This window comes from Pseudonaja textilis, chromosome 4, assembly GCF_049901715.1.
Source record: "Pseudonaja textilis isolate UNSWEBS1 chromosome 4, rPseTex1.2, whole genome shotgun sequence".
Classification (NCBI taxonomy): Eukaryota; Metazoa; Chordata; class Lepidosauria; order Squamata; family Elapidae; genus Pseudonaja; species Pseudonaja textilis.
The window spans coordinates 53,817,133-53,843,046 of record NC_141993.1 but is presented as its reverse complement, the minus strand read 5'-3'; the positions used below and the strand labels follow the sequence as shown (position 1 = coordinate 53,843,046).

Genomic DNA, 25,914 nt, shown 5'->3' with positions numbered 1-25,914 from the left:
TTTAATGGTGGACAGGACCACATGGATTGGAGCTCCAAAGGAGGATGATCACATGCTTCAAGGTGAAGGAAAAGAGAAGGGCTGAGATGCTGAGAGTGCCTGGTTTTATACCCTCTGTTGAGATTTGAATTTGAGCTTGTATTCTGATTGGTTGCCATACTCCCCTGGGGCCATGCAGGGGCAACTCTGTAGGCTGTTCTGAGTTCCAGACTTGGTTGAGCCTTGCTGGATGATGATGTAATAAAAAAAGGCTTTGGACAATTGCTATAGCTTTACCTCGAGATCTTTGTTATGTAAAATATTCTGGCCCACACCTTAATGGTCCACCCATTAACAAATGTGGGGATGAGCTTCTACTTCTGAGGTGAGTTTCTGCATCTGAGTTTGTACTCTTTTTAGAGGAAATATTCTGCCTTTTTAATATTTCCTAGGATATTTCAATTTTCTAGAAGGGTGGGTGCTAACTTCCTACACTACTGTACTGCAAAGTACTTTACATAAGACTGTTCCTATAGACTACTCGCAAACTACAACCATTCCAGAAGAATGGTCCAGTATGCACACTTGAATTCTATTAAAAGACTCATTTCTTTGAATATCTGGTCCAGAATGCAGCATTCGTTTATTGGTACAGATCAATAAGAGCATGTAATATGCATTCTCTGGAACAGAACCAGCACTGCCATCCTGTGCTGCTGCTCTAGACTGGCACCTTAACTATTAACTTTTAGCACATTTTAGCTTAAATTTATCTTAAAGCCCTATATCACTTTGAACCAAAACATTTCTAAGACTATTTCTCTAGTTTCAATTTGTAAACCATGAGAAAATTTCCTAGTGGCCTCCCACTTCTGCAAAGTACTAATTTTCTATTGCTGCCTCCCTGTACTCGAAGAGACTCTCCCTAGAAATTTGATCAGCTTCCCAGTTGCTTTCTGAAAAATATTAAAGACAGCATTGTTGTAGCCAATACTTGGGGTATGTAGTCATGCCATCTATTTTATTAATTCTCTAATTGTTTGTATGTTGTGCTGCTTGTCTTCGTTTTATCTGTATAATTTGTTGCTTGTATTAATTACACAGTGAACATTATTGCATTATTTGCCCATATGGTGTGAAATCGCTGAAGTCTCTTCTGCTGCAGCAGGTATGAATCGAATCCTATCAAATACACCAACCAAAGCAAATACTAAAAACAAATTCCATGATTCTTCCCATTGGTCAATTGGGAATAGCCTGTGAATGGGGAGGATGGGATGAGTCTGCCTAGCTTCTGGGGTTGACGTCGTCGTCATTTCTTTCTCCGACCTTTTCCACAACTGGGTTCCTTGCCTTAAAAGGTAATTCTCATGTTTAACACCTAAGTATTCCTATGGGCCGCACATGGAGCTATTTCTAACCCGAAGAATATGAGCGGTAAATGACTGGCAGACAATTTCGTCTTAACAAGACTCCTCGCACAAAACAAGATTCCCAAGGCGAGTAGAGAGCCCCACCCAAAGAGAGGGAGGCGCCGGAGCTGTAGAGAAAGGAAGAAGGAGCGAGGCAGTGAATGCTCGAGCGCGAGGGCGGGGCTCTAGAAACTCCGTCATTTCCTCTGCGGAGAAGACTAGCAAAGAGACGGTTTGGCGTTAGAAACCGCGGTTGGCGTCCAGAGCTCCTAAACGGGAGAATGAGCGACAGCGGGGAGCAGAACTACGGCGAGCGGGTAATATACAGTGCTTGCGAGCGCGGTTTAAGCAGCCTGTTTAATTAAAAGAGAAAATACGCATTTTCGGCTTTTTTTTTCCTTTTAAAGAAAAAGCATCTTGACTTCCCTTCCCTTTTCTCTGGGACTGGCGTGGAGCTAGAGAGAAAGACCTTGAATGGGGAAACAAGCGGCTGTTCCTCCGGCCTAACGCCCGCTCTCGTCCTAACCTGAATCGTCTTGATTTGGCGCGAGAAAATGGCTCACCGTTTCCTGTAGAGAGGGCGCGCTGTGACGTGGAGCTCTATGGTGAGCCCCTCTTCCGACGCCATCTTGGGCAGTTGACCCGCAGGAACGCACTGCCGCGGGGACAAAATGGCCGCGGAAGATTGGCAGCCTTTCCTCGCTGGAATGCTATAGAGCTGATTTCTTTGCAAATGTCAAGCGCCATTCGCGGTGTTTTGCATTCAGACGTCTCTGATTGCTAGAGATTTCGTTCTTTTCGCTTTACTGGATGGTGTTTCAGCTTCGCTTCAAATTTTCTGCTCTTGCACACGTGCACCGTGAATTCTTGTATAATTTGACTTGTTAACGGAAAGGCATTGTCACCAAAGCCCAGCATAGCTGTATCGCAAGCATACAAAGCGTTTCTTGAAACAGATTTAAAAATAATGTTCAGTATGGGTTCTTTGAATGTAAGCATAGTATATCCTATTAGTGTTCGTGGAATAGAAAGGCAGAATAAATGAGGCTTCGTCTAAGATAATTAAAAAGCTGAAATTTTTATTTCAAACTACATTGACTTCTCAAACAAGGTAATGTTGGTTTACCTGCTAATTAGCAATAAAGGAATTGGTTTAATATACTGAATCAAACAAAGCAGAAAAAAATAAGGTGCACATCAACTGCGATACAGTATTTAATAAGTTAGGTGCTGCTTTGCAGGGCTCTTCCATTCAATATTACAGGAGGAGGCCACAGTCATTTTACAACTTTTACAACTGAAAGTTGCATGGCAAAAATGTAGATTTTGTGCAAAAGATGAGATGAAGTCTGGAATTATGGAAAATACAAATCAGCTAAGCTGTTGAGGCGCATGTTTAGGAATTCTCTAATCCAGCCATGGTATATATATTAATAAAATTGGTTTGCTGATTCAGAAAGAGAAATTAAGAAAATGGCTCTCAGTTCCTTTCACCTTTGTAGTTTTCTGCACTGAGACTCAACTGAGCTCAGGAGGGGGAGAATTGCAAAGAAAATAACGTTTATATAGCCACCATTATTAATCTTTTAAAGCATACTTTATGGCTTACTACTTTGTAGTTGTAAATCCTAAATATGATTATTGCATTCAGTGGTATAATTTAGCACATACTATAATGCTTAGCTATAAATGAGTACCATTTTTATTGTGTAAAATTGGCTACAGTAAATTTTCCTAATAGGCATGGTTTTCTTTTAGCACTAAGTTTTCATTGATGTCACTGCTGTAGACCAAGCTATTAAATTTTAAAAATTGCTTGTTCTTTTTTTTAAAAGATACTAATTTCCTGGTAAGCTAATTAATGCGTTGAAAGTAGACAAAGACATTCTCAAACCAAAGTGGACATATCAGTATAGCTTTCTCAGCAACAGTGCAAAAACCTTTCCATCCTCCTTGAGATTTTTTTCCCAGCATCACACACTAGTACTGCTTGGTGATCTTCCAATTAGGCCTATCTAATCTAATCCCATATATTTTCTACAATAGAATCAGCTAGGTCAGGGGTCTCCAACCGTGGCAACTTTAAGTCTGGAGGACTTCAACTCCCAGAATTCCCCAGCCAGCTTTTCTGGCTGGGGAATTCTGAGAGTTGAAGTCCTCCAGGCTGGAAGTTGTCAAGGTTGGAGACCCCTGAGCTAGGTGATGTTACATTAATTAGTAGTGTCTATGGTGATTCTCAGTCATCCAGGTCATGGTTGTCCCAAAGATGCTTTTCAGAAGGCAAGGTGTTTTTTTTCTTGAAAACATTTCACTTCTCATTCAGAACTGAAGTTTCTTGGATGAGAAGTGAAACATCTTAAATTAAAAAAACCCAAGGAAGTCCAGTTGCCTTTTGGAAAGCACCTTTGAGACAATTAATTAGTAACATGCAGTAAAATAAAGAGAAGTTTGCTGTTCTTAAGAAATACATATTCAATTCTTCATTAAGTTAATTTAGGTTTGCAAATTAATTGTATTTTGGCTCATAGGTTATGCCTTTCTTTAAGCTGAATGATTGAAGTGTATTTTATACTATCAGCAGCTGCCAAGGATAATTCTGCACTAAATTTTGTGGATTTTTTTTAACTTGGTTGTGAGAGGACTAACTACCTTTTGAAAAAAAGTTTCTAATTGTTCAGATTTGCTTCACAGAAAAATAATTGACTTTTAAATAAAAAAAATCCATTCAATGCTGCTGGAAAGGATGACTGCATATCCCTTTGCCAATATATTCAAAATGGGTCTACAAATATTCTTGAGAGCAACACTGTGTGGTAAACACTCAAGTAAATGTAGGCAAGACAGAAATGCATAGTGGGAGGGTTTTAACTCCTGGAGAAAATTGCTGAACATGCTGCTAGCTGTGAATGCAATTACTGCAAGGTAGAGATTAGTATGGCCACAGCCTGGATAAAGGTTGAGGAAAAAGAGTAATGTGGAAGTGAAGGCATAGAAAATTGATAGATGGAGATAAAATTATGAAGGCATGAACTTGGTGTGGTTGTTAAACTGAAAGGGATGTGCCAGATCTGTGAGGACAAGGAATTTACAAATTTGTAAACGTATAACTGAAAATGTAATACAGAAAGCTTTTCCTCAAAATATTTTTGAATGTTTAATTTAACACTCATTGAGACTGCAGACTAAAAGAAATGCTGAAGTGCTAATAATCTCTGAATTTTAAAACAAAGTCATACAGGCTAGTTCTGTGTTCAGGAGTTCCCTAATGTAGGAAGCAAATCATACTATAGTATTTTAAGAAAATACTGGTCTCTTGCCAGATTGAATAAAGAAAGGGAAGTGCAAACTCTACTGTAATATAAGTCAACCTTTGTGGTTGTGGCTCCAACAATTCTAATTCTGAATAAGCTTATCCCTTAAAAACTATAGGAAATGTGTCTTGTCCCCAAAAAAATCAGAATTTGGATTTATATTTGCTGAAACTCCTATTAAAAATTCATTTTGTTTTTAAGATTTTTTTTCTTGATAACAATGTTTTTACACTTGATTCTTGCTTGTTGCTGGGATTAACTTTTAAAGATAGGTTAATTGATTGAAAAATGAAAGCTTCTCATGGACCATTCTATTCCCTAAATCCTTAAAAAAGGAGGGATAGAACAGACTGAGATTACTTTCAGGCAAAGAAGAAAAGGACTCTGCAGTAATGTTTATAAATCATGAATTCTTTGGGCTTTCTTACTGTAGCCAACTCATGGTATTTTTCATTTTAAAAAAATTGAGCACAAGTGCTACTCTGCATGTGGATTTTCATTAAAAAGCTGCATGAATAAGTGACATACGTATTTTTGAAAATTATACCGAATTTTATCTTTTATCTTTTACTCAATTATATTGTTCTAACTTGAGAATCAGTTTGATGGAAGAAAATGAATCTGCATGAAACATGAAAACCATTAAGATTCTAGAGGAACACGCTTTACTGGTTTCTAGAAAACCTTTGCTGCCAAAACCAAAGAGAATGCGTTTTAAAAGCAGATTATTTTTATGTGGAATGCATTTGTTGGCTCATGTAGCATAAGCAGGTAATTTTTTTTGATCAGTGAACATTTTCAGAGTTTCAAAAGCACATCATGAATGCTGTTGCAAAATTGCTATGTAAATCTTGCTTTTCCACAAAATATTTGCAATATTGGCCATGTCTGGAAACAAGGGGGCAAAATAATAAAAGGTACCTAAAAGGTGACAGGAGGGATGTTCACAGCTTATTGGTTGCAGTAAATATTGTCTTCTAGCACTAATTGTTGTATGGATGACTGTGAGCAGAACTTTTCACCTTTAAAAACTTAGAAAATCAACCAGCATTCTTGTTTAAGATTACAAATTATGTTTTAAAAACATAACATTAAAAACAGCTTTAAGGACAAACTAGCATTTTTAAAAGCTAGGTTTCTTTACTTGATTTATATATAATACCATTCTTCCATCCATATAGAAAATGCATGTGAACCTGACGTTTTATTTGTACTTATGTAAGCAACCTCCTGCCCTAGATGTTTTGTCTACAGTTCTCATGATGTTCCAACATGACCAAAGTTGGATGTTGTGGAAACTAATCCAGAATGTTTGGAAGAAATTGGGTTGTTTCCATGTATCAAACTACATTTCGTGTGCTGAAGTCTTAAAAATTAATACAATTACAACTTATTTTTATTGCTTTATATAATGTTTACATCATCAGAAATGGTATAAAATCAATCCACATGATAAATTAACACAATGAAAGTAAAACGGTCAATTACAATAAGCTCAAATTGCAGTAGAATTCATAGCATTCCATCTTATTTGGACAACATTTTACTAAAATGCTTCTAGAATAATCAAATTTTACCAAGAGGGAGGCACTTTCATATCTAGTAATTGTTCTGTTCTAATAGAGGGAGCACTCACAAAGTGCTGGTTTCTGTACTGGATGTAGACATCCAGCCGGTGTTTTCTGTTTGTATACTTGGAGTGAGAATAAAGTATCTTGAAAATATCTAGGCCATAAGACATTTAAGGCTTCATATGAGATAAATAGCACATTAACTAACCAATAGCCAAAGCAAATCCCTTAACATTGGAGTAATGTGACAGTAAAGTGTCTGAGCCCTTACCTCATAGGCAGTTGCATTCTGCATCATGTGAAGTTTCTTAGTAGTCTTCCAGGGCAACCCCTCATACAATAAATCATAGAAATCTGGTCAATGAGTATCAGTACAGGTGATCCTCAACTTACAACTGTTCCTTTAGTGACCCTTCAAAGTTAGAAAGGCACAGAAAAAAGTGATTTATGATTGTTTTTCACACTTATGACTGTTGCAGCATCCCCATGGTCATGTGATGAAAATTCAGGTGCTTGGCAACTGGCTCACATTAATGACAGTTGCAGTGTCCTAGGGTCATGTGATCACCTTTTGCAATCTTCTGATAAGCAAAGTCAATGGGGAAGCCAGATTCACTTAACAACCGTGTTACTAACTTAACTGTAGTGATTCACTTAACTGTGGCAAGAAAAGTGGAAAAATGGAGCAAAACTCACTTAACAAATGTCTCACTTAGCAAAATAAATTCTGGGCTCAACTGTGGATGTAAGTAAAGGACTACCTGTACCACAAACGTTTATATTCAGGGCCTTCTGTTTCAGAAATGGTCACAACTACCAGCCAGAACAAACATTAAATGAACTGCATCAAGTAACAACCAGCCATCCCTGATCACCCAGTGCAATCATTAAATGAACATGTGGATTGTTAATTGGAACATGGGGTGCCTCTGAGATAATAATCCTGGGAAGCTTAGTTCAGGCACAAACCCACCTGCCTCAGACTGCTCATGGCCTGCCCCCTGAGACACTCTTTGCTTTCCTTTCCATCCCATGGGTCCCACATGCAGGATCCTCCCTGCTGGTCACTTACCTTTTAACATAGACCTCCTCCTGGAAGCTCTGTTGCATTTGAAACGAGAGCAAGCTGCTCTGTCTCTTCATGTCCCTAGGCGGCATAGCTGCAGCCTAGAAGCAAGAGCCATTTTCAGAATGATCATAATGAATTGTGGGCCCTTCGAAATTGTGCTTGCTTCCAGAAGGGAAGGAAAAGAAGGCTGTTCTTCCCCAGTGTCTCCCACACATGCACAATTCATAGCTGACTGTCCTACCAGTAAGAAATTGTGAAAGGAAAATACTGGGCCTGCCTTTCTTGGTTCTGCCACTGCATTTCCTCCTACCAAGGTGCTCTTGTTTTTCTGGGACAAAACAAAGACCGGTTTCCCAACCTTTCGTAGCTTTCTAGTCTGATCAAGTTGCCTGTTAAGAGATAATAAACCCTTGTGGCTTTTGCTAGGCTATGGGAACACCACAAAGGCCACAAGGGATTGCCAGCATGTGAAAATGGAAGTTGCTTCCTGGAGGCATGGGTCACATCAGGGCAGGATGGGGTGAAAGGGGTGGGGAAGTGCTTCAATGTCCTTATGGTGGAGTCATAAGGGTGAATGACTGCAGGGTCGCTGCATCATCATAACTTTGAAGCAGGTTAATATGTAGTTTGGGGGCATCTGTCATAACTTTGAACGGTCTTTAAGTGACCTTGCATCTCAAGGACTTCCTGTATAAACTATGTCCATAATTTCAGTTAATGCAGCTTATATGACACTAATACAAAACATTAAATACTCCATATTTGGAGGGAAGTTCAGGCTACTAGTTGTTGGGATGTAATTGTGTGAAAAGTAAGTAGCATACTCTGTCTAAATACACAATGCTTCATTCTCTAACAGGTATATTAACCAGATTTTCCATTTTTATTCCATCAAAATAAACTCTTATTTTGCTCAGTAACTTTCCAGTTTAGCTGAGCTATTTTTGTGTGCCATTCCCATAACTACATTCTCAATCTCATGACTGCTGGATATAATAGATATTACATAGCACTATTTTGCAGTCATTATTTACATAAAATTACAAAAAATATGGCCCTGTTATAAAAATGAAAATGTATAAATAATACTGTAATTGTAAATGTAGTGTGCTACAAAATCTTCCATCATTTTTAGAAAATACATGAAATACCAAATGTGATTTAAATTGTACATTTTTAAAAAGATAAACGCTTTTAGTTTTATAGGGCATTTTCATGATTCTTTTTTAAATGAAAAACTTATACAAATATTGTAAATAAGTAAATCCTATTTTTTAAAAAAATATTTGTTCCACCTTTAATGTGAATACTTTGCCAGGTCAATTTTTTTCAAATAAGCATTACGTACCAAATGTTAGTGAGTTTGGGATTCTGTTTTCTTGGGGTGTGGGAGTGTTGAGGAAAGAGATGTACAAGAAGTTCAGGTGAGACAGTGTATCAATGAACTTGCCTTTAGCAGTAACAAGTTTTTAGTCATTCTCATTTAGTCATAAATGAGTGATAAAATTGAAATGTTGCATGAGAGTGCACATAGTTTTATAACATAATGTCCTTATTAAATTCTCCTAAGACTTCCTGTGATGTTACATTTGTATTTTGTATATGGTACAGTAACAGTTGTATTATAGTATTTTTGTATTGTCCGTACAAATGTTGTAGGAACTAGATAGATAGATTGATAGATGTTATTTGTAAAAAGAATTAAAATGAAGTTCTAAAATAATTGGTATTAATTATTTAACATAAAAGCTACCAAATTTTAAAATATGAATATATAAGCTTGGAAAATACGTTGTTTAAAACAAATGTATTTTCTGTTGTCGTGATAAATTAAAATTTTAGCATAAAATTTTCATTGTGATATATCAGAAGTCTGGCAGCAGTTTTCTGACTTAAGAAATTTTATGAAAAGGCTTTTATAATAAGCTTTTACGAGCCTCACTCCATTTTACTAGCTGAATTTCACAAAAGCTCATACAAGCATATGCTTTTCAGTGATTTTTAGTCAAAAATACTGCCAGGGGGTTCCTGGTGTTCTTTGTTATAGATTAAGACTGCTGTCCTACATATGATAGAATTATCAATAATTGCTGAAGAAATTAAAGCATATACTATTGAGAAATAAGGTTCTTCAGTTTATACTGTCACTATTCAAAATAGTTGAGTGGAATTATGTAAATACGTGATTTTGAAAAACATTACTAATTTCTAAATGTTAAATATGAAAAAGTCATCAGTATGTTAAGTCCGCAAATATTTGGACATCTAAAGTAGGCCTAAAAAGGAAATTCGTAGCTGGTCAAACTTTTTCAATTGAATTGACATTTTTCTAAAAAAAATAAAAATAAAAAATAACCCTGGCATCACAATAATAGAACAAAACTGCATACTAATTAAAAGCCGTGCAAACACATAGCATTTTTTCTAGTTTCAGTTTTGACACTAGATATCTATCCTGGAGTTTTAAATATTCTTCATCCTGTTCTTTTTTTATTAAGGTTAATGTTGAAGAAGGAAAATGCGGAAGTCGCCATTTGACAAGTTTTATAAATGAGAATTATTTGAAGCTCAGGAATAAGTGAAGCTGAAATTTGAAAAAAAAGAAAGTGAATGCATGCTAATTATCAGACCAGAAGTCCCACTTATAGAATATTGAGCAATTTGTGTGAAGTGGGGAAGATGAAAAAGAAGTCAGAATTTGAAACGGAAGAATGAAGAAAAGAAATAAAAATGAAGTTAAGATAAGAAGTAATCTGGAATCTGAATGCACTACGCTAAGTAATTACTAGTCTGTTTATGTGTCCCTGTATATTTTGATAAACATGCATGCATGCATTATTTGTTTAATTGAAGAAAAAACATGCAGGGTTTTTTTTAAAAAAAGTGCTTAACAGGCAAAAAAAAATCCTAAATCTAGGCAGTTCTAGTGGCAACTGCCCGGACACATAATGGAGACAAAGAACTTTATTTTTCACCAGAACTTCTTTAGACTAAAATACTAAAGACATTGAACTTAAACTAAATTACACTTTTTCTATACACAGGAATCCCGTTCTGCTTCCAGAAGTGGAAGTGCTCATGGTTCTGGCAAGTCTCCAAGGCATTCCCCTGCTAGATCTAGATCCAAGGAGGGTTCAAGGCGATCTAGGTCAAAATCTAGATCGAGGTCTGAATCTCGGTAAGCTTATGTGATGCATATTTTTGTTAAATTTATCTCAAATGTTAACTAGCTATCTAAATACAGGTAAATGCTGTTGTATTGTCCCTAGTGGGTTTAAAAGCTATATTGTACATACGGATAATATGGATTGAAACAATGGGTGATTAAAGTCTTGCTAGGCAAATAAATAATATAGCTGGATCCTAATATAACTGGACCCTAGAGTTCATTACAGGTAGTTCTCAAATTATGACCATTCAGCAACCATTTGAAGCTATGAAGATACTGAATGAAAGAACTCACAACTGGTCCTTGAAGTTCTGATTGTTGCCATGGTCACATGAACAAAATTCAGGTATTTGGTAACCAGCTCGTACTTACAACTGGTTACAGCAGCCCGTGGTCACCTGGTCACCATTTCTGACCTTCCCTGCTGGCTTCCCACAAGCAAAGTCTGGGGAATCTAGCAAGAAAGATCACATTGCTCAGGTAAGTCTCCCTCCTGCCCTGCTTATACCATGCCCTCCTTCACTCGGATGCACCTTCACTTGCACACACTTTACCCAGCCTCCTTGTACTTGCATGCATCACACATCCCTGGTCCCCAGCCTTTCTGGCACCAGGAACCAATTTTGGAAGAAAAGTTGTCTTCCATGGACAGGGAGTGGGGGGTGTTTCACACGGAACCTAGATCTTATGCATGCACAGTTGAAGGTTTGCTCGCGTACTTGCATGACCTGCGTTCCTAACAGGCCATGGTCCGGTACCAGTCCACAGCCCAAGGGTTGGGGACCCCTACCCTAAGATCCACACAGCATACTAAACATGAAAGAACCATCTGACTTAATTATTAGGAATGAAAAACCTTCAGGACCGCTCCATCCCACTGTAGCACCCTGTGCTCCTTACCTTACTCCCTCCATTTTCATCTTAGTGACATGCACATCTTGAGTTACAACAACAATATCAATTGGTTTGCTAAGTGATGCAGTCATAAGACATATCATACAACTACATTATTTAATGATGGCAGTCCTGCTTTAATTGCAGTAAGCTTGAGGATTAATTGTACACAGAGGTTAAAAGTTTAATATTCTATTACCTCTAGATTTAAAGAATGTCTGGTAACATGTAAAAACATAACAACATAGGTGTACATGTATTTATATATGTACATTCCACTCAGAGAAGTGGATTCCAGAATTGTCCATGAAGTTAACACACCAACACAGTAGAAAAATATGTCAATGAGGAGAGGAATTTAAAAATACGTCATCATATATTTTTGCTTTGAAATTCCTGATGCCTCACTTGGATTCACTTACACCAGAAACATATTGTAATTCAAATATGTTTCTGATATATCCTTTTCCTATTGCGCTCTTCAGGAAAGTCCATGCTCCAGGTTTCCTTCCCATAAATAGTATAGTTGAAGGCAACACAGGACCACTACCTTGGTTGCAGTATTGATGTGACTAAGGGTGTGCACAGAATGAGAAAAATATTGAGCCTGGACCAATCAACAGTCCTACATTGCAGTAGAACAAAACAAAGTTGTAACTAACTTTGAGTTAGAAACTCAAGCATTGTTGATTTTGCACTTGAAATGTTTTGTGCATTGGTTCATTTCTTCTGTATTAACTTGCAGGTACGATGTAAAATCTGTTTCAGAATTAGCCAATGTGATCTGAGCTATTTTTATTGTTGCTATTAGCCTTTTTTTTTTGAAAGCACCTCCCAGAGGCCACAGAATTATATAACTAGAAATATTGTGAACTCAACTTATTTGCCTTTTAATTCCAAAAAGTATTCTTTCTGAGTCAGTTGAAAATGTTGGTTCTACCAATTCAAGGAAGATGCTTACAGTCTCCATTCTTTGATAGGAGCATATACATATACTCCTGTCATATAAACGCTGTACATTTTAGTTCTAATATAGTAGAAATTTTATAGGTCCATTATTAATAAGATGTGAGGTGTGTGTTTTTCGTTCGCTATGACATTTTTAATTTGCATGCTTTATAGATCCAGATCAAGGAGAAGTTCTCGCAGACATTATACAAGGTCACGTTCACGTTCTCGATCCCACAGACGATCAAGAAGCAGATCTTATAGCCGCGACTATCGTCGCCGACATAGTCACAGCCATTCTCCTATGTCTACTCGTCGGCGTCATGTTGGCAACAGAGTAAGGCTGGGATGGCAGCAGTTGACCAGAGATAATTCAGCTGTGTGTGTCTTTGGAGGTTCTAAAGTTTTCAAATTACCCAGAAATCTTGTAAAGTTATAATTGTATTTTAAATAATGCTAATATTGTTAAAGTTGTATTGATGCTAAATGTATTTACTAAATTTTATTTAAAATATTGTATACTAATGATTTGCATTATGTCTTAATTTAAACCTTTAAGTTTGCTTTAAAGTTTGCTAAGATTTTTAACTCTTAATGAGTCATGTCAGATTATTTTTTCATATAGATTATGTATATAGTTTAATATATTTTAAGATGGAAAGCAGCTGACCATAGTTATACATGGTAGTGATTTTAATGATCACTGCAGAAAAACCATACATTCACTTCTATCCAATTTCATGTACTAACAAAAATGTCTTGTATAAACAATCAAAGAATTTCAGTAAAAGTATAATTTTAAAAAACTTGCACAAAATCCTCTAATTCAGAGTTTCTTAGGCTCTTTGGGCAGTGGATCCCTTTGAGAATCTGTTGAAACCTATATAGCCCTTTTAAGACAACTTACTTAAATGCATAAAATAAGATGTATGGCTGTAGATTGTATTATAGAGAAAACAGTTTATACAGATAGTCCTCATTTAGCAATTACAATTGGGATGGTCATTAAGCAAAACAGACTGCTTATGTTCTTCAGCTTTCCTTTCCATACAAGTTGTCCTAGATTTATGATCATTCAATTATCAATTATTCAAAGTTACATAGATGATGAAAAAAGTACCTGCCAAATCCTTGCACTTACTGCTGTTGCAGCACTTCCACAACTCTAATCAAAATTTAGATACTTGGCATCTGCCATGTATTTATGGCAGTTGCAGCATCCTGGGATCAAGTGATCATCATTTAACTACCTTTCCAGGGAGCTTCCAACAAGCAAAGTCTGTGGGAGAGGCATGAATTGTTTAATGACCATGGTGATTTATGTAACAACCGTGTGAGAAATTTGTAAAATCGGGCGCAGCTCACTTACTGACATAACACTTAGCAATAAATTTCCCGTGCTAATTGTAATAAGTCAAAACTACCTGTACAAACCTGCAACAGTCATAAATGTAAGTATGGGTTATACTTTTTTGTCAAAGGCGTGCCTATAAAGATTGCTAAACAAGGACTACCTGTACTCAAATATAGTTACCAAATTCTTTTTTAATGTAATATATATGTTTCTTAATTCATTGAATCAGTAAAAAATTTCAGCTAGAGGTTATTGAAAATAAAATAATATTTTTCCCCGTACATGGACCTTCTGAATTCTAATCACAAGTGTCCTTGGACCTTTAGTTAAAAATCCCTTTTCTATTTTAAAGAGACATACACTATTGTTTTATTCAGTGCAAAAATGTTTCTGTATTATTTATCCAAAAGGGTCCCTGTCGATTAACAAACACGTACCTAAATTGTGTGAGCAAATGTATTATGAAAAAAGGAAGCTTGTCATGTCCAACCATAAAAAGAAACATGCTGTGGTAATACAAAAGTGAATCATGTTAAGCATGAAGAGATCACAGCTCCCGATAATTATCAGTACTCGTTAGTGTATTCTAAACTTAGTTTGTATGTTAATGAGTACAACAGAACATACTGGAGATTTGGACAGTGTTCTGGTCTCTGCTTACCTTTTTTTACTCTAGAAGAGGCAGTTTATTATTTAATATCTAATAGATATTTTAAAATTGTATCTGAAAGTATTTTTTTTATTTTATAGAACACTCACTTCTTATGAGAATTTCTTTTCTTTTCTTTTCTTTTTTATGCAGGCAAATCCAGACCCAAATTGTTGTCTTGGAGTATTTGGATTAAGCCTATATACAACAGAAAGAGATCTGAGAGAAGTATTCTCCAAATACGGTCCAATTGCTGATGTTTCTATTGTATATGACCAACAGTCTCGGCGTTCTCGAGGATTTGCTTTTGTTTATTTTGAAAGTGTTGATGATGCTAAGGAGGTTAGGAATTGTCTTTATATTGAATTATATTAATGTGTGCAAAATCATGCTAATTAAAGTTGTATAAACGTATTTTCCAGAATAAAAAAGGAATATATTTCCTGAACATAGATTCATGTTAATAGCTACATATACTTTTAAAATTGACCACAACTGAAATTTGTATGCTACAAGCATCAAGAGTTTTGTTCATGCATATCTTACTTTTTGCATATACATACTGTTTATATTTTGTTTTTCCTCCATTAAATTAAAGAGCCTATATCTGTTTTTCCCTCATGTTATCTTCTTGAGTTGTAAAGTATGTTAGAGTTTAAGACAGTGTAGTTGTCCACTGAATTTTATGACTGAAGTAATTTCAATGCAAATTTAATAGTCTCTGGTATTTGAATTGTCATATTAAGAATAGTTTCTTTATTATGACATATTCTGGAAAGAGTTACATAATTTTCTATTCTAGTCTATGAAATAAGTTAATTTGAGAGGAGATGATTGGTTAGATAGTCCCAATAATTTAATAGTAGTTGTAGAGATTTGAACCCTATTTGATGCCGTCCTGTTTTGTTCAGTTGTGCACATTTTGTATATTACAAAATGTTTCATTCTTACGTCCAGAAGAATCTTAGCCTTCTTTCGTGATAGAGAAATTCCAACTTTTTATGAAAATAAGACCCAGGCTATGATTAATAAATTCACAAGAAATTATATAAGTTATGACACTTTTTTTTCAGAGCAGATAGTATGTGTGGTATTGCAACATTGTTATAGCTACTCTGATAGGCTTTCCATTCCAGCTATTAATTTTACATCTAGTTGTGATTAAGTTAATTTATTCTGCAATATATATTGTAATCCTCATTTAGGCAAAAGAAAGAGCCAATGGAATGGAGCTTGATGGGAGAAGAATCAGAGTTGATTTCTCAATAACCAAAAGGCCCCACACACCTACTCCTGGAATTTACATGGGGAGACCTACTTAGTAAGTTTTTGTCTCTTAATTCATTGGGTCAAGGTTTCCAACAAGCAATTCCATATTTAGTGTTATGTATGGGCAGTTTTGAATATAGAACACAGCATTCTGTATCAAATAACATTCAGATTTGGTACACAATCTACAATTATGAAATCAGTTAAACCTTTTAAAAATATGATTAAACATAAGTTATTTTGCATTTTTGCAGAACTGTTTTAGAAATATTATGCAGTCCTTGTTTGAGCTAGGTTGTTTATTTTCAAATATTTCATAACCAACTAGGTAACCTCTTCTTTTGCTAGACAGGAATGGGGCATTTTGACCACTTTTACATAGAGTAGCTTTCCCTGTTGGTGAGGGTATTATTGTCTCCTTAGTATTTCCTTGTTTAGGCTATTGGTTGCTGCTTGATTGTTTGGTGCTAATCCCTGATTTATCTACATGTTGATTGCTAGCAAGGAGGTGTTCTGGGCTTGTTTACTTGTTTAGCTTTTTTATTGATTTTTGAATAGAGTGTCAATGTTAATTTATCTCCTTCTGTTATTGATGGCTTATTTTTCTGAAGCTTCCAAAAATTCCCTAGTACTTCTTGAATTTCTAAGATGCTCAATTTCCCAATTGAAACTGTCTCATGTTTTGTGAAATTAAGGAGTTGATGTTCATGGATGTGCTCTGCTTGCCTGACTATAGTGGCTGTTGCAGTCTTTACACTGTATATTACAGATGACTCCAGGGTTCCCCCCCACTCCCTTGGGCTACTGGATCTTTCAGTTTACTCAAGATGTTTTGAAAGCTTTCATTGGTTTATGTGATTGTGTGCGGTTGGAATAGTCTGTCGATTGTTTTTGAGATGATTTGATGAATGTCAGTGTTGTCTTTTTCATAGCTTGTGTTGTAATGGGTTAAGTAGTCAGGCGCTCTGATAAATTAGCTTGTTATCAATTTGTTGGAAACTGTTCTGGGTTACTGCAGTGCCCTTGGGCTTGTCTGAATAATGTTATTAGCGCCTCTTGTGGGAAGTTGGGTTGTTACTTATTTAGTGGAGCACTTGTTATTCTCCAAAGGCATGCTGAGAAATTGCGTTCGGGTAAGCCAATGCCTGATTTGGTGGTTTTTCAACAGACTTGTATTTCTAATTTGCTGCCATTTCCACTGTTGATGACTAGTATGTTATTGTTTTCTTCTCATGAATGTTACTCCTTTGCAGATGTTGATTGTTTCAAGTGTCCTCTCTAGTTTTCATTATGACAAAGATGTCATCTACATACTGAATCCATACTTTGGGTTGTGTGTGGGAGTGCTTTAGCTTTTAGACACTGGATGAGAATGATGATCCCATGAGCATTGGTTTTCCATAGGTAGGAAATAATTATCATGGGTATTCAAAATATGAGGATGATTGTGTGTGCACACTGCAGACATAGACACACACACATATATACTTTTCAGATATAAAATACTTTGCATTTGAGTCTTCTTATACAATATTATGTGTTGTAGTAATACTAAGGTCTTACTTACAGGCAAGTAGGAAAGAATCAGTTGGTAAAAAACAAGATACTACTGCAAAAAAGGGTCTCATTTTCTTTTGCTATCCTGATTTCATAGTCTGTGTGAAAGGGGATCAAGTGGCCTAGTGGTTAAGATGCTGAGCATGGCCACCTGAAGGTTGATAGTGTGAGACCCAAAGTACCATGTGATGAGGTGAGCTCTCATTCTTGCCCCAGCTCCTGCCTACCTGGCAGTTTGAAAGCATGCAAATGCAAGTAGATAAAAACCGTATTTTGGGGTGTGTAAGATGCACTCCCCTCGTCCCCCCAAAATTGTCTGTGCATCTTATACAGCAAATGTTGACAAAGCCCTGCCCACCCACCAGACCCCACCCTTCAACCTCTGCTTCCCAGCAGTTTGTCTCCTTGCAGCAAACAGCAAAAAGCCTGGTCAGCTTCAGCACAGTCAGATTAGCACAAGCTAATTGTCCGTTCAATCAGCCTCATGACGATCAGCTGTTTCAGGTTGCCAGCATTGCCTATTGCCTCCATGCACCCCATTTTCAGCTTCTGCATCCCGTTTTCTTGTTTTCCTCCCCAAAAGCTAAGTGCGTCTTATACTTCGGAGAGTTTTATAGTCTGAGAAATGTAGTAGGTACCAGTTTGGTGGGAAGGTAACAGGGTTCCATGCGCCTTGGCGTATGGTGTTCACATGACCGTGGGAGCCTCTTCAGACAACACTGGCACTCTGGACTAGGCACAAGGTGGATAAAAATCAACTTTTGTTTAAAATTAAAAATTGGATTTTTAAAAATAACTTGGCTTTTTTTAAAAAAAATTTATCCAATTTATTTTAATAAAATGCTTTTGGAGTAAAAATGTATTTCAAGATAGCTTTCTATTTAAGATACATTAATAATTTAGTTTATTATTCAGCATGAAATGGAGCTTAGTTATATAGCATGAAACTGTATATTCTGTAATTTTACATTTTTGGTAAACTCATTCAATGAATCCAAGTTCTGAAAGCTAAATAGGAAACCTTCATTTTATTTGCAAATAATAATATTAAAGATTCTAACTACCAGCAAGAATGAGTACTTACATTTAAAGAGCATTTGTCATTTCAGATCCATCATGGCAACATCTATTAGTGGGCAATCACTCATCTGTTGCCGGCTATATTCCTCACCTTGTGTCATTGCCGCAACAGTGGGTCAGAAGAGGAGCCGTTGTGGGACCAGAGATGACAGTTGCTCTTTAAAAATTATGATTTAAATTGAGTTGATTTAAATCACGCCTTTTTACTAGTGATTCAAATCACGATTTAAACTGACTTGATTTAAATTAAATCCACCCTGGCTAGGAAACAGAAATGAGCTCCATCTCCTAGAGTCAGACATGACAGCGGAAACCTGTACCTTTTTTATATATTAAAAAAAATTATAGTCTCTACAATATGTAATATGTTCCTGCAACTGACAAGCAGAATGCTGTTGTATGTTGTTCTACTTAGACCTGATTTATGAATCAGTACAACTAATAAACCATAAACCATAAAACTTAGTTGAGCAAATCATAAATTTAAAAAGGTATTGGTTTCTACAGTGTGATAAACAAGATGGGGATGGATTTATCCATGGCAGAATGCAGCAGCAGGCCAGTCAATCATAAGGCTTGACAGAGAACTGTATTTGAGGAGAAAATTACTGTTTTTCTAGACCATGCCTCCAATGAATGAGCCTTTTTCAGGAATGTACACCAATAATCATGTTAGCACAGCAAAAGATACACTGCTGACACTTTCTACATGGCATGCCTACATATGTTCCAAATTACATTGTGTTCTTTAAACTGGGATCTACACACAGCTCTAATTTTTTATTGAGCTATATACAGCTTTCTTTGTTTTACAAAAGTGAATATGAGACACAGAACATTCTGTTTTGGCTACAGTAACAGTAGTCTTTGGCCGGCAACTATAATGAAGCCTGCCCATCATGATCATGTTGTGACTATTATAAAGTGGAACCGTCATATGACCTACCTGATTTTACAACCTTTTCTGCACCATCATAAAGTGACTGGCATAGTCATTAAGCAAGCCAGTGACTCACTATAGGTTCAAGTTTGCCAAAAACTGGAAGTATAGGCCAGTTTTTTGGCAAAACAGTTGTAAAACAAATGATGTGTCTGCAGGACACTGCAACTGGCCATTGAACTACTGAAATTTGGTCATGTGATGGGGGGGGCAACCATCAGAACTTACAATCTGGGTTGTACATAACCCCAAGGCATGTCCATTGTAACTTCGAAAATTTGCTAAGCAACCAGTCTTAAGTCAAGGACTACATGTATTTTATTTTCCCCCAGTAGACATTCATTAACACTTGTATTTTTAAAACTTAAGATTGACAGCAGAGCTCTATGATTTTGCATATCAGTCTGCAAATACAGTATTGAGTAGGGAGAATCAAGTCCGCTTGTTTCTTAAGCCACATTAATAGCATAGTACATATAGCAGTTGTTTCATATGTATTTAGCACATTGTGGACCCCCAAAACGCTTTAAAATCATTCTTATTTAGAAATACAGCAATGACCTAGAGAAAAAAAGAAAATTAACAGTTAACATGCCTCTGCAAGTAATATAATTGCCTTCATAGTGTAAAACTTTATATAACTAACATGTTTTTCTGGTATTAATGAAGTATTTTTTATGTCTTGATATTACATTTTTAATATATACTATATTATCTGAGCAGTATTTGATAGAAAAATTGGAAATTGTAATGCTTTTTACTTTCCTTTATTATACATATATAATCCATTTGTCTTTCTAATACTATATTATATAAACTTCCCATTTAGTGGTAGTTCCCGACGGAGAGACTATTATGACAGAGGTTATGATAGAGGCTATGATGACCGTGACTATTATAGTAGATCATACAGGTGAGTCTGCCTGCCTGTTTATCTCAGTTCCTCCCCTTCTTCTCTCTCTGTTTCTGTCACCCACTTCATCCCTTTTTTCTTAATAGTACTGACAGTCTTCCCAAATCTATTTAATTAATTGCTTGATAAGAATGCATATTCTTCTTTTGCACTGTAATTTATATGTATGGCTCCCCAACTTACAATACTGGGTGATTCACAATAGCAATAAAAAACAAAAGAACTATACAAGAAAAATCCTCTTCCAACATAATCATTTCCAGGCTTCAAATTCACACTATCCCCAGCACATGAGGGAAGAGCCTGGAAGGGTAAGAGGGTGAGGGCCTGCCAGATCTTGGGGGAAAGATGTTTCACAAAGTTGAGTCAGCGTATTGCCCCCAACAATTGGAAGGATGAGTCAACCTTGAGCCTGGTGAGATTCGATCTGCCAAATTGCAGGCAGCTGGCTACAGCAGAAGTAGCTTGCAGTAGTGCACTCTAACCACTGCGCCACCGAGTCAAAATACCATTCGAACTTAAAGCAATTGTCCTAAGTTAAGAAAGGGCCTTTTTCAAGGATGAAAATTTATGGGATAGTTGGAACAGCACTGGAACATTTAATTTAAAATAGAATGTCTGTGTTGAGCTTGAAACAAAGGATTTAGGACTCAACATACTTTCTATTCAGAATATTTTGTGGCTGGTGCTGTTATGCAGATCATACGATTTTTTTCAATTCCAGGGTTGTATTTTTCTACATTATTCCTTTATATCAATTATTTGTATTTTGCGATTTTAAGAAATCTTTTTTTAAAATGTTTGCTTAACCTGCTTATCCTACAGAGGAGGTGGAGGTGGAGGAGGATGGCGAGCTGCCCAAGATAGGGATCAGATGTACAGGTATGTTGAAGGATTTTGATACGATTTTTAAAATACGCAAATGATAGTGAAATGGAATCTTTTTTGGACAGTGGTATAAGTCTATATGGAGGGGGTACCCTCAAAGTCAGTACTGGTGAGGGACTGTTTTTACCTGGTTTCCAAATAAATATTTTCATCTAGCTATATTAAGAGGTGGAGGCAGATCATTGTTACATATTAGACTGAAGTAGTCATTTTAGTTAGAACATTTATGTGACACTATTCTACCACATTTAAAATTAAAATGCATTATATTGAGCAATCTTATCATTCCCAGTTTTCAGTTGTAATTCATTTATATGCTATTCAAGTAACATTAATTCAGATGCAATAACACTACTGTTTGGGCTAAAAACTAGCTTTAAGATTAACCTAACTTTCTTCCTGGCTTTTCTGATTTGATATCTACTGAACAATATTACTAAGCAGATTGTAAAAATAGCAGCATTTAATAATAACTAGACAACCTGTGCCCCTTTGGGTCATCTTTCCAGAAGATATTTTCTTACCTAAACACAAAAATGAATGATCAAGGGTAGACAAAAAAAGCTATGGGAGCAGGAGTGACTTTCAACTTCCTGCCAGCTTTCCTATTAAGTTTCTCTGTGGAAATCTGGCAGGGAGCATTGGAAATCTATTCTCCTTCCTTAGGGGGAGGTAAGTGGCTGCTGCTAGGTGGGAGAGGGAACAAGGGATTGTGAGACTTGCTGAAAAATGGAGATCACATGACTGAAGCAGCCAGTAGCATTGGAGCAACTACAACTTTTCCGAATTTTATTATCTCAGAAGTCATGGGTCCCAGACTTTGGGCACATTCTGTAAGTTAGACCATTGGAGGTACTGGGTTCAAAAATGGTTGCCCTATGATGCGTTCCATTTTCTCCAGTTAAAGATCATGAGAGTTTTAATAGTAGATACATGAACTAGTAGATTTGAAATATCCATGATGATCCAGTATTCTTGTCTACTGCCTTTGATATATGTAGCTGCCAAGGTTATTTATAGCAGTGCAAGTTAGTGTATATACCCATATGTACATCATCATATTTTTTGTACAGGAGAAGATCACCATCTCCATATTATAGCCGAGGCGGTTATAGATCCCGTTCCCGGTCTCGATCCTATTCACCTCGTAAGTAACAAGTTCAGTTGAATATAATTTTGCCATTATAGGCCATTAGAGTTAAGGTGGACAATAGTAGTATATAAATATTTACATACTGCTATAAACCTATAGTAAACTCCTAGCTGTGCAAAGCATTTGAAAGCTATGCTTTACAAAGAGTAGTAATACAAGCAAAAAAACTAAAACCTCTGCTGTCAAAGAGGCCAGCTAAATCCATCAGAAACATGCTCGTGCTCAAAGCAGAAAGCAGGCAAATGGGGACAGATTTTAGAGTTGCCTGCTTTAATCTTTTCATCAGCAGTGTTGGCCTAACATGTTTTGCAAAGCATTTCTAGAATACTGTCACAAAAGTCATTTGTCCTCTGCTCATTTCATTATCTCCATTATCTTCAGTTACTGAAAACAATGTTTATCAGACCTTTGAATTAATTTAGTTGTATCCAAATGAAATAAAGCAGTTGTTTCACTAGTTGGAGGCTGTTTTTTGCCCAACAGAACATAATTAGGGGAAAAAAACTTAACATTTGTCCTTTATTGGACAGTGTGGTAATCTAATATTTTTAGAAAGTGTAATTGCTTCCTATTCCTGTTATTTTTAAAAAAATTCTCGGTTGTGTTTTCTGCTTTTAAAAAAACAGATACAATACTGCCAAGTTTTTGTCTGATTTCAAACAACCTCTTGCTCGCAGTTGATACTGAAATGTTCTTTTGGAAAGAAAATACTTTAACTATTAAATTAATTAGCGTACCTTTTACCATGCGCCCCATTCTTATATACACATGTGTACTTGTACTAATTCTTGTTCCTCAAGTGTTCCTAGGTGACTGAAAATTTTAGAACTATATTCTTGATTCAAATAGAACGTTGTTGGAATAACACACCAACAAAATGTTTTCTGAGTTAAATTTAGATTCATTTTAAAATTAGTCATTCATTAAAAAGTAATATTTTAAAGAGACCCCTTGGATCTAAATAGAAATTTATACTGTTACTGGATTGGGCTAAGTTAAAGTGCATAAACCCATTTTGCTTTTGAAAGTGCAGGCATGATTCAAAGTCTGCTTGCATTGTACACTGCTCAAAAAAATAAAGGGAACACTTAAACTGTCCACTTGGGTAGCAACACTGATTGACAAATCAATTTCACATGCTGTTGTGCAAATGGAATAGACAACAGGTGGAAAGCATAGGCAGGTAGCAAGACATCCCCAATAAAGGAGTGGTTCTGCAGGTGGTAACCACAGACCACTTCTCAGTTCCTATGCTTTCTGGCTGATGGTTTGGTCACTTTTGAATGCTGGCGGTGCTTTCACTCTAGTGGTAGCATGAGACAGAGTCTACAACCCACACAAGTGGCTCAGGTAGTGCAGCTCATCCAGGATGGCACATCAATGTGAGCTGTGGAATAAGGTTTGCTGTGTCTGTCAGCATAGTGTCCAGAGCATGGAGGCGCTACCAGGAGACAGGGCAGTACATCAGGAGACGTGGAGGAGGCCATAGGAGGGCAACAACCCAGCATCAGGACCGCTACCTTCACCTTTGTGTAAGGAGGGACAGGAGGAGCATTGCCAGAGCCCTGCAAAATGACCTCCAGCGGGCCACAAATGTGCATGTGGCTGCTCAAACGGTCAGAAACAGACTCCATGAGGGTGGTATGAGGGCCCGACGTCCACAGGTGGGGGTTGTGCTTACAGCCCAACACCGTGCAGGACATTTGGCATTTGCCAGAGAATACCAAGATTGGCAAATTCGCCACTGGCGCCCTGTGCTCTTCACAGATGAAAGCAGGTTCACACTGAGCACATGTGACAGACAGGGTCTGGAGACGCCATGGAGAACATTCTGCTGCCTGCAACATCCTCCAGCACGACCAGTTTGGCAGTGGGTCAGTAATGGTGTGGGGTGGCATTTCTTTAGGGGGCCGCACAGCCCTCCATGTGCTCGCCAGAGGTAGCCTGACTGCCATTAGGTACCGAGATGAAATCCTCAGACCCCTTGTGAGACCATGTGCTGGTGCGGTTGGCCCTGGGTTCCTCCTCATGTACAACAATGCTAGACCTCATGTGGCTGGAGTGTGTCAGCAGTTCCTGCAAGACGAAGGCATTGATGCTATGGACTGGCCCGCCCGTTCCCCAGACCTGAATCCAATTGAGCACATCTGGGACATCATGTCTCGCTCCATCCACCAATGCCACGTTGCACCACAGAGTCCAGGAGTTGGGGGATGCTTTAGTCCAGGTGTGGGAGGAGATCCCTCAGGAGACCACCTCATCAGGAGCATGCCCAGGTGTTGTAGGGAGGTCATACAGGCAAGTGGAGGCCACACACACTACTGAGCCTCATTCTGACTTGTTTTAAGGACATTACATCAAAGTTGGATCAGCCTGTAGTGTTTTTTTCCACTTTAATTTTGCGTGTAACTCCAAATCCAGACCTCCATGGGTTGCTAAATTTGATTTCCATTGATAATCTTTGTGTGATTTTGTTGTCAACATATTCAACTATGTAATGAACAAAGTATTTAATAAGAATAATTCATTCAGATCTAGGATGTCTTATTTTTTTGTTCTTTATTTTTTTGAGCAGTGTATAATTTCTTGGAATGTATCACAAGCATTCTCTAGATTAACAAAACATTTACAAAATAGTGGAAAACGGCACAGCAGTTTATTAGTTAAATTAGTGAAAATTGCCACTTCCCCTTTATTAGCACTCAAATTTTGGAAACAGGAAATCTGAATCTATGCATAAGGGAGAAATTCCTCCAACAGTTGTCCAATAGTATTCTGTATTATTTTTCCAAATAGTATAGTTTATAAATTAACAATGTCTTTTGACAGAATTGCAGTGATTCAAAATTCTAACTGACTTCTTTCTGCATTGCAGGTCGCTATTGAAGTGAAAAAGTGAAGACTTTATAGCTGCAAACACTGCAGTGTGATTGCATACTTGTTATTTTTGTTCAGTTGAATGGTGCCTAGTGAATTAGGTGACTTTTACACCTTTTATGGAGAATATTTTGGTGAAGTTTTAAAGTGTTGTACCATTCTGCATATTTGTGTAGTTGGTGCTTTGTTCAGAATTGTGTTTTTGAGAAGAGTATGTCTTTCGCATGTGTTTAGTCTGAACTTTGCAGAAGGATTTCTGTTATCTAAATTCTTCGATATTTTTTTTTCAGTTTCTAGGGTATTTTGAAGATCAAAACCTGTGTAAGATGTGTTGAAATGGTGGCATAATAAACATTTTTTTACTTACTTTGAAGTTTGTATCTCTTCTTTAGTCAATGTACAATCAGAGGGGAAAAGGTGATACACAAATTTGGATTGGTAACTAATTTTATGGCAAAAATCTGCTAATGTATGTGAAAAGACTAGAAAATTGTTATGTGTTTTTGCAGGTTTATGGTACAGACTGCAAATATAATCTTAAGATCTTACAAATTGATGACCAATAGTAATCCAGGAGCATATATTTAATATGATCATAAATCATTTTGAAGCTAACATAAGTTATCTAGGAGGTTAACCTAATATTCATAATCTCTAGAAAACTTCCTTAAAAAGTGGCTGCCCCTATGTTTTGTATAACAGTACAAATGTGTGACTAATATTTGTTCACCTTTCTGTGCTGAAGGGCAATACAGGTCTCCAGAACAATCATGTATCCTGTATCCTAGTCAGTGACTGACTAATGCTTGCAGTATCATCCCAGTTTGTTTTTAAGGATGCAGGAAGATAATGACACTTTGTGTTTCCAGTTCATATATTAC

The 25,914-nt window shown here is 36.8% G+C and overlaps 1 protein-coding gene and 1 long non-coding RNA gene across 8 annotated transcripts; both read left to right on the top strand.

Annotated features, from left to right (window-relative positions):
- Window positions 1–1,595: 1,595 nt before the first annotated feature.
- On the top strand, window positions 1,596–25,400 carry TRA2B (transformer 2 beta homolog). 7 transcript variants are annotated; one of them, XM_087933080.1, is made up of 10 exons: window positions 1,596–1,708; window positions 9,841–10,120; window positions 10,387–10,520; window positions 12,528–12,690; window positions 14,510–14,698; window positions 15,562–15,677; window positions 20,032–20,115; window positions 20,941–20,997; window positions 22,077–22,150; window positions 25,032–25,400. In XM_087933080.1, exons 4-10 carry the CDS (start codon window positions 12,658–12,660, stop codon window positions 25,040–25,042), a joined length of 564 nt encoding a protein of 187 aa, XP_087789206.1. In that variant the 5' UTR covers window positions 1,596–1,708; window positions 9,841–10,120; window positions 10,387–10,520; window positions 12,528–12,657; the 3' UTR covers window positions 25,043–25,400. The 7 variants fall into 7 exon arrangements, with proteins under 7 accessions (XP_087789206.1, XP_087789204.1, XP_026557162.1 ...); XM_087933078.1 differs by having other exon boundaries at window positions 12,528–12,732; XM_087933081.1 differs by lacking the exon at window positions 1,596–1,708 and adding an exon at window positions 5,298–5,473.
- On the top strand, window positions 2,625–2,819 carry LOC148125838 (uncharacterized). Its single transcript, XR_015743546.1, has 2 exons — window positions 2,625–2,738; window positions 2,772–2,819. It is a non-coding gene; the product is annotated as an uncharacterized LOC148125838 (long non-coding RNA).
- Window positions 25,401–25,914: the final 514 nt, after the last annotated feature.

Coding starts and splice junctions, on each gene's coding strand:
- TRA2B (XM_026701375.2), top strand. CDS start 1,673: ATGAGCGACAGCGGGGAGCAGAACTACGGCGAGCGG. Junction 14,699..15,561: donor GTGTTGATGATGCTAAGGAG/GTTAGGAATTGT, acceptor ATCCTCATTTAG/GCAAAAGAAAGAGCCAATGG. Junction 20,116..20,940: donor TATTATAGTAGATCATACAG/GTGAGTCTGCCT, acceptor CTTATCCTACAG/AGGAGGTGGAGGTGGAGGAG.